General features: G+C 33.4%; 1 protein-coding gene across 18 annotated transcripts; it reads right to left on the bottom strand.

Annotated features, from left to right (window-relative positions):
- Nucleotides 1-1105: 1105 nt before the first annotated feature.
- Nucleotides 1106-6995, bottom strand: LOC105677229 (uncharacterized). Of its 18 annotated transcripts, none has more exons than XM_067360668.1 (9): nt 6401-6992; nt 6075-6231; nt 5710-5850; nt 5330-5615; nt 5068-5165; nt 4822-4945; nt 4225-4753; nt 3591-4078; nt 1682-1873 (listed from the first exon to the last, which is right to left on the bottom strand). In XM_067360668.1, exons 5-8 carry the CDS (start codon nt 5134-5136, stop codon nt 3598-3600), a joined length of 1203 nt encoding a protein of 400 aa, XP_067216769.1. In that variant the 5' UTR covers nt 5137-5165; nt 5330-5615; nt 5710-5850; nt 6075-6231; nt 6401-6992; the 3' UTR covers nt 1682-1873; nt 3591-3597. The 18 variants fall into 18 exon arrangements, 16 of the variants coding, with proteins under 16 accessions (XP_067216777.1, XP_067216769.1, XP_067216772.1 ...); XM_067360671.1 differs by lacking the exon at nt 5330-5615 and having other exon boundaries at nt 3591-3809; nt 3879-4078; nt 6401-6990; XM_067360672.1 differs by having other exon boundaries at nt 5027-5165; nt 6401-6989.
- Nucleotides 6996-8965: the final 1970 nt, after the last annotated feature.

Below are 8965 nucleotides of genomic sequence, written 5' to 3'. Positions count from 1 at the left end.
ATGCGGGCACTACACAAGGGAGAACCGCACGTCACGCGTCCGTGTGCGCACGCGCCCGTGTGCGTAGCATACTATTTTTGTGTCACTTTCCCAGCCTGCGACAAATGCTACGTACGATAAATGCTAAGAAGCCAAGCGTTTTTAATCGAGTAAGGCGAGTTGCTTGAATATTAGAGATTCCATGTTCGAGACCTACATCTTGCAACTTTTTTTTTTCTTTTTCCTGCATTTTTTTCTGACGCACAATCTAATGTACAATTAAATAAATAATTAAATAATTTTTTTAGCTAAAAAATATTTTATATTTATTAAAAATATTTGTATATGTTAAATTAATAACTGTAGAAAAAAATATTGATTTGCTATGACTTGTCAATAGAAAAATAAAAAATAATTTTTGACAATATCTGATTTATAAAGAATTGGTAAATACACAATTTTTAAGAAGAGCTATTTTTAGGATAGTCATATTTTAAAAAATAAACAAGTATTCGATCCGACCAATATAGTTTCAAGTTTTGTGACACGGTTTTTTTTAATTGATATACAATATTTGTTTTAGAAGAAATTAAAGTCTTCCAGAACAAGCACACAAAATTTTGTGTATGTGTAGTGTTAAGAATATAGAATTAAATTTTAAAACTCAATTGTTAAATGAAACTTTGTGCGGTGCACAATTTGCACACTTGCTTGCGGCGGTTCATGACTATAGTCCTCTCAAATTATAGATGAAAAGATTGTTTTTACTGTCTAGCTTGCATTCGTGTTTAATATGCAAGTATTTTTTAATCTATTATAGTTTACGTGTAAACGCTCAACCCTGGCTTTTAATATTCAAAATAAGTTATTGGTCATTACTGTATGAAATATCTATAAGAGTTTATCATTTTTTTAAATATTAACAAAAATGCAATACTTTATTTACACACGCGCGCGCACACGCGCGCACACACACACACACACACACACACACACACACACACAAATTATAGAAGTAATTTATTAAAACAATTTAAATGTACATTTTCAAATTATACAGGTTATTGAAAATAATTGATTTTTTGCTAAATAAACTGTAAATGTAAAAAAAATGCTACAATACATGTATTTACAATACGTGTGTATTTATATTTTAAATCTGATTGATATACATAATCATGTTTTACAAGTATGCATTACGGACACTTTGTAGATATAGCACATATCGGAACCAAAAAGTCGTGGACGTAGCACGGAAGAGACCCAAAAGATCGTGGACATTACCTACGAGATTCGTGGACATTAGCTACGTAGTTCAATGTGCACGTTTTGTGCACATAGAGGCACTAGTGGACAGAAACACGTAGAGTTCCTATAAGTAGAGTTGTGCCAATCCAGATTTTGTTCCCGGAAGCCACGTGACATTCATCGACGCGCAGAAAATTTAAAATCGTTGAATGTAGATTTGAATGATTTATATAGTCCTTATACATTACTTTATGTCCTTTAGACATATTAAAGTAACATCAAACTTAATTCCTTCACTGTGGGAGCAATATTGTCAAATTAGATCAAAAGTGTGTAGAAAAAACGGTTCAGTGGACATTTACAATACTTGCTATACTTATTTGCTATTTATAATATTTGTTATTTTATTTACACTTTTATGCAAAAAAGGACATGAAATCATTAAATAATGTAATATTATTTAAAAAGTTTTATTTTTTATGTACAAAATATTTTACAAATGAAAATATATTCACATATATATTCATACTTGCCATCTATTTGCAGTTATGAAATTCATTTTTGATCCTTTCGTATGTGTACTCTGCATAATTGAGCTCGGGTAATTTCAAACTGGCTGGTATAGATTCATGAATAAATGATTTTTCTGAAAAAATAAGAATACATTTAGGCCTGATTACACCAACATTATTTTGATTTTTATCAAGACTTAATATGTGTCTATTTATTTATAAAGAAAGATAAAAATATACACATATTTAAGTCTTGTTGAAATCTAAACTAATGTTGGTGCAACCTGGCCTTAGTAATTCTATTTAAATACATTTTTAATTACGTTTTTGTAAGTATATAATAAATAAAACATGCATTGTTTTAAAACTGGAAATTGCACTTTTTTACGCAATAAAACATTACAAACGATAACACTTAATAAACATGACAATACTTAAAGAAATTACAAACGATTACAATTTATAAACATAACAATTAAAACTTAAAGAAATAACATTACTTAATATTATGATGCATCGCCATCGTTTTGCTGGATTGGGTGCAATTTTTATTAACGTGAGTCTTTTTAGAATTAATTTTTAGCCTAAACCCTGCAAACCTGGATGCTATTTTATCCTTTAAGTTATGGCACTTTGGTAAAAAGTAAGAACATTCTTTAAATTTAACAACCATAAAGTTACGTATATTAATGTTACTTCTGGAAAAAGAACTATTATTATAACTTCTAAATATTTTCTCCATTTCAACGAAGAAGTCAAATGTCACGTTGTTAACAAAAAATAATGTATCCTCTTTATAACATTTCATCATTGTTAATTTACTGTAGTGCCTTAATTTTTGTCTACGACTGCCAAGACATTGGATGCATTGCTTGCAAGCTCTATTAGTTTATATAATACTAGTTTTTATAATACTAGTAATAATGTAATCGGCGACATTATATAAAATATTCATTTCAATATTACTTAAAGTTATATCTTTAGGTAACACGTCAAGTACTGGCAGCTGCTTATTGAGCGTTTCGTTATCACAGTCTTTTTTCATGTTTCGCAAAATTTGAAAGAAGTCGGGCAAGAATTCACGATCATCTTCATCATAATTGCTAGTAGAGATTTTTCGCATGTGTTGCGAAATAGTTACTAATTTTAAGTTACTTTTTAATTGTAAAGCATTTAATGTACAATGTTTTGAACGAAAAACCGCAAACAAGTTTTTGATGCAATCCTGTGTGAATCGCATAAAACGAACTTATAATTTCCTTCTTCAAGTATTTTGACAGTTCAATACACGAAAGTGTCGATATAATAATACCTTTTTGAAAAGGCTTCAAATCTGTTTTTGAACCAAAAGTTAATAAAGAAATTAAATCAACAAATTCGTACAAAAACTTTATTGTTTCTATATATTTTTTTGTCGTGTTTGCTAATAGCAAAAGTGAGGCTTCGAGAACTAATTATCTTAAACCATCGTGCAATTTGTGCAACCAACCAAGCAGTCGTCTTGTATTCTTCTCGATTATGTTCAACAGCTAAATAGTTAAGCGTTGAGCTTACATCTCGGCTCAAAACATTGTATGCATTTTTCACCCTCATTTTTAGAAAGTGTTTGGACCTATCTAAATAATCTTCTAGCAATTTTGGTGCTAATGACAATTGTAAATCTTTCTGCGCATTAATTAGTTCCGTAAAATGTTTCGAACTTAGTGTGTTTGTTGGCAAGTTATATTTATCAACAAATTTCGCAGGAATAGTAACATTTACGTGATTCAATGCCTTCTTTTAAATTCTTAAGTGCATGGCAAACATTATGAAAGAAGAAAAGGTGTCGCCCTTCATTTAATGGATGCTCACATTTATTTTATACCGTCGAATATCGAGAAACATTAATGTTAAACGATTTCCACATTGCCTGGTTCGGAGCACTCATATCGGATACGATACTCTGGACACGCAATCCTATTTTGTTAGCTTCCTCAATAATATTTAAAATTATTGACTTATAAATCGATCCGTTTGTACTATTACCGGAATAAAAATATGCCACGGTTTGTTTCCACCTTTGAGCAACACCTGCAAGCATAAATACTAGGCCATGTGTCGCTTCATTGTTACTATTATGACCTGGCAAAGTTACATTACCTACGTACGTATTCGTGGACGTATCAAACCATTTCCCCGGAGAAATGCTAATTTCGTCAAGAACAATGCAGCAATCTTTATCTATGTCGTTTTTAAACTGTGAAACTTTTATACGTAAAAACTCGAAAATTTCCGTAGACAGTCCGCTTTGAAATTTCCATTTTTCTAAGTTTCTATGCAAAGTTCTAAGAGAGGGAAGCCTGAAGTACCGCATGCAAATTTTAATTGATACGCTTTAACTAAAGTACTATCACACCACTTTGGCATTCTTTTATACTGAATTTTTAAGAAATTTTTTTGATCAAAATTAAAAAGTCTATTATTAAATTCGTTTGAAGATACATACGTACGTACAATTTTTTCCAGTTTCATAATTTTCCTCTTCATAATGACTTGCAATCGGTTGTGATTTTTTTTCATTAAAACCTTCGATCTTTCACTTTTTAAATATAGTTTCTCAAGTTTTTTGTACTTCTCTGCCATACCACAATTGCAGTCAGATGTTGCGAATTTCTTCTGTGCAGTTAATAATTCGACTTCCTGTTTATGTACACTTTCATCGTTGCTAATGATATCGCATTCATTTTCCTCCAGAGGTACATCTTCCGATAAAAAAGTCTGCTTACTGGAAGCATGAATATTAGTACATGTCTCTTGGTGCTGTGCATCCACTTCCTTATTTTCCTGTTGTACATTGTTAATTTCATTTTTATTTGATGGTGCTAAGTGTGCCAATAAAGATTCCTGCATAGGCTCTGTACTCTCGTAATGTCCAGTTTCATCACATTGAGATAATATCACAACGTCTTTACTTGATGGATCTGTATATACTAATATCGGTGAGTGCTGTGTAGACCTCGCATTAGATCTATGCTCTGTAAAATACAATATTACCTTTCATTACAATAACCCAACAAATCAAATATTTCATTTATCATCATACCTGAAGCTCTATTATTTTGCATTTGCATGATAGCATGTCCAAATATTGTTGGTATAGCGTGCACTTTCAATTTCTTCTTTCCATCAACACGCTCCTTTTCCCACATGTTTGCTGGAAAATGGTACTATAAAATAAAAGGAGAAAATTAAAATAGAATAGTTAAATAAAATAGAATAGTGAAATACATAATCGCATAAAAATAAACCATCTTTTATTGGTAACTTTAGTTCAATATTTTTTGCCCACACTTCTCGTCGTTGTGGATTCTTTGGAAAACGGTGCATTTTTGTGCCATGTCTTGAATGACTGCGACATCCTGGCGCTGCACAACTCGGCATTTCCTTCTGTAATTATTATAAATACATTTTATTATGTACATATGTATGCATTAACAAAACTGTCACTTTGAGGTTAGATTTCTATTAGTAGTTTATATGCAGAAAAATGAATTCCGTGAAATATTTATCGCACGATATATATCAGTTTTTTTTAATTAAAACGTACTTACCGTTGCTTATAAAAATAAATCGGTCAAATTGCAACCAGTCCGACACAAAAGGTCTGTTTTTTATAGCTGAACTGGCTGCACTAGTTCAGAGTTTATCTTTCTCCTTCCAATGTGGAGGGAAAAAGATAAACTCTGAACTAGTACAGCCAGTTCAGCTATAAAGAACAGACCTAAAGTTATCAACAAACTGAACTGTGATGACGTATTGAAACGGAAACATGGGAACAAAATGGCGTAACCAATCACAGAAGCAATTATGATTGGCACAACTCTACTTATAGGAACTCTAGAAACACGTAAAATGCGGACATGTCCACTCTCAGTCTTCTCTCTGGTATTAGTAAGGTACTATAAACGTGAGTATTCTCACGTCTGCTCACGTCTGCGCCATTTTTGCTCCATTTCCCCACTCTTTGTCCTCTCGCCCCTTTACCGCTGAGCTAAGAAATTTATGGTGATTAGGTTATGGCTTCTAAGCTGCTCGAGCTTGATACCAACACTTTTCGATATACCTGATCCACCTGCAATGAATAAAAATGAAACAGATGAACCAAATACAAATGCCACTGCTGAGAAAGACGTAAATTTTTTCATTAATCTTATGTTTATATTTAATCACTCGTACGATGTGTACAAGAGTATTAATCACGCCCATAAATATAATAATAATAAATAAATGAATAAATAAACAAACAAATTAATATATCATTTCTTTTACTTACTGTAATGTATCATAGAAACTTACGTGTTTCTCAGCAGTGGCATTTGTATTTGGTTCATCTATTTCATTTTTTTTCATTGCAGGTGGATCAGGTATATCGAAAAGTGTTGGTATAGCGTTTGGTTTTAATTTTCGTCAATTATCTGCTCGACCAGTCTCAAACTAATTCTTCAAAATGTTTCTGAAATAAAAAAACTGCTTATAAGATAAATGTCCTTATTGATTACAGTTATTCATATTTATGTAATTTCAAACGGTGACAAATCTAAACTACACTTAAAAAAACGATCCATGATTCTAAACAAACAGAAAAAGCTACGCAAATTGGAAATTTAAGAGAATAAACTTACTTCACAGAGGCGCGAATATTTGGTTGGTGTCCAAGATTCTCTGCGGAGATTACGTATCCATTGCTGTTGACAAACATTATCCGCAGGAAACAAAAATAATCGAGCGCTTTTTTCTGTTCTATTGGTACAATTGACCACAACGCAGCAAGGCATTTTGTATCTTTTTTTTGTCCACAGTCTTATAATCAAAATACACGTAAACACAGAGTTTGAGCAGCTTAGAAGCCATAACCTAATCACTATAAACTTCTTAGCTCAGCGGTAAAGGGGCGAGAGAGCAAGGAGTGGGGGAATGGAGCAAAAATAGCGCAGACGTGAGCAGACGTGAGAATACCTACATCTTTAGTGCTCTAGTATTAGTGCTGCTATTTTTCGACACGTGTGACGTCACGCCATCTTGTCATGGATTGTCAACACTTAGAGTCGCTTTCTTTTGTGGCGCTTCAAGCTAAAGCCATTCGTTACAGACTGATTCCGCAAACTACGCGTTCGGATTTGATCGATCACACACACAGATTATGTCTCATTTGGAAAAGTATGATTCTTTCTTGGACATGCATCAAAAGCAGTCATCAACAGACAATGGGAGCTTTCCATCTAGGAGACACAGATCGACACTGTGTGACACGGTCAAACACCGTGCTTGGATACTTGATGGAATGTGTTTAGTTCTGAACTAGACTGCTAGAGTCTGCTTCTGGGTGTTTACGATAATTCAAGTTCGAGTTAGTTTCACTAGGACCGAAAAATGAGATAGACATAACCATCTAGAATCTTTATGATTTATGACAACTCAACGCTGTCTTGTATTGCTTGAGTTAAATTAATTGAATTTGTTGAGTTTATAGAGCAAATTTTATTGTAATAAAAAAATGTTAACTGCAAATCAGTCTATGAAAGAAACAAATAATGTTGGTATATATGTGTGTGTTGGTATACCTCTTTAATAGATATAATTATATATATATGTATATAATTATATTTATTAAACTCAACAAATTCAATGAATTTAACTCAAGCAATACAAGACAGCGTCGAGTTGTCATGAATCATAAAGGTTCTAGATGGTTATGTATATCTCATTGTCGGTCCTAGTAAAACTAACTCGAACTTGAATTATCGTAAACACCCTATGTCTTCCCATGATATCTAGTAAGTTCATTTAATTGAAAAATTGGCGTACCAAGAGCATATTGGCATATTTAAAGTACGTACAAATCAAGCATAACCATCATTAATTATTGTTTACGATCGCGATGAGTATAAATATATTTTGCAGATGGATAAAATGAAAATTCTCTAGAATACGATTTCACAAATTGGCAGCCATGAACTAGACTCTGTGTTGACTATGCTCTTCTGCTGTGTCGAACCGTGCCGTGGCGTGTCATTGTTGGAAAGCACCGTGTCTGACACCGTGTCGATGTGTGTCGCCTAAATGCCTTGATGGAAAGCTCCCAATGTTGTTCTTACTAGTGATATCGAGTCACAGGCACAAGACTTATAGCGTTTTCGATTATACAGGATTTGAACGACCCAGGGTTGATCAATCACTATTTTACTATAAATGCAAGTCTTTCATTGGTGGAGAGGTTGCAATGACGTCATTAACCAACCCTGGGTCGTTCAAATCCTGTATAATCGAAAACGCTATTAGAGTGTGGAAATCCGATAGTTAAAGGTACGATTTCATGAAGCGTGTTGAATCCAGATTTTTCCCCCACTCTGCTGGTATTATGACGAAGGTGGGGCTGAACGCACTGCAGATTTTAAACGCCCAAGATCGAATAGACGATCCTTAGATTTGAGACGGCAGATCCTGAAGGCAGTACATTCAACCGTATGTTGATATGTAATGTGATGTAACAAAGTGTAAAAGTATGGAACAAAATAACGCAGCTGGATCAAATAATGAGGTATGTAATACATGAATATATCTGAAATATTATAATTTTAATTTTTTAAGTGTGTAATCGGGAAAATATGGTTACAATAACGTCCCTTTTGTTTTAGCCGTTATTATCAAAAATCTTACGGCAGTGTGTTCCGTCTCCCTGCGGTAAGCTCCACCATCAAAAAACTATACACATAGGGTCTGGATTGAATCTCGCCTTGCGTAGAAATTCGTAAACCCATGTGGAACCTCGCTTTGCGTAGAAAGTGTATGCGTGGAGGTAGTGTGTTCCGCCCCCCTGCGGGGGGCTCCACTATCAAAAATCTATATACATAGGGTTTGGATTGAATCTCGCTTTGCGTAGACACTTGTAAACCCACGTGGAACTTCGCTTCGCGTTGTAAAGTGTATGCGTGGATGCAGTGATTGCCGCCCCTCTAGGTAAAATATGTATAGGACCTTATTTGTAGAGCTTATTATGAGCTTCATTTTTTGTTTGACAACTTTTTCCGTACAATGAATACTTATAATTAACAAAAACAGTTTTATCTTTGAGGGGGGTTGGGAGGCGGAGGAAACATTTGCACCAAAAATTCATTTAGGAATATTATTTACTAGATAAAATAAATATTTAGGTTGAATATCAGCCAAATCGGGGATGATAGCTTTTC

The sequence above is a fragment of the Linepithema humile genome, chromosome 8 (genome assembly GCF_040581485.1).
Source record: "Linepithema humile isolate Giens D197 chromosome 8, Lhum_UNIL_v1.0, whole genome shotgun sequence".
In the NCBI taxonomy this organism is placed as follows: Eukaryota; Metazoa; Arthropoda; class Insecta; order Hymenoptera; family Formicidae; genus Linepithema; species Linepithema humile.
This window is presented reverse-complemented; position numbering and strand designations above follow the sequence as displayed.

What these genes read in the sequence shown, in the direction of transcription:
- LOC105677229 (XM_067360666.1), bottom strand. Translation starts at nt 5,731, where the DNA reads ATGGAGCAAAAATGGCGCAGAC. An exon ending in GGAGCAAAAATGGCGCAGAC is followed by an intron (nt 5,166 to 5,709) that starts GTGAGCAGACGT and finishes TAATAATTACAG; the next exon opens with AAGGAAATGCCGAGTTGTGC. An exon ending in CTGGAAAAAATTGTACGTAC is followed by an intron (nt 4,079 to 4,224) that starts GTATGTATCTTC and finishes GCGGTACTTCAG; the next exon opens with GCTTCCCTCTCTTAGAACTT.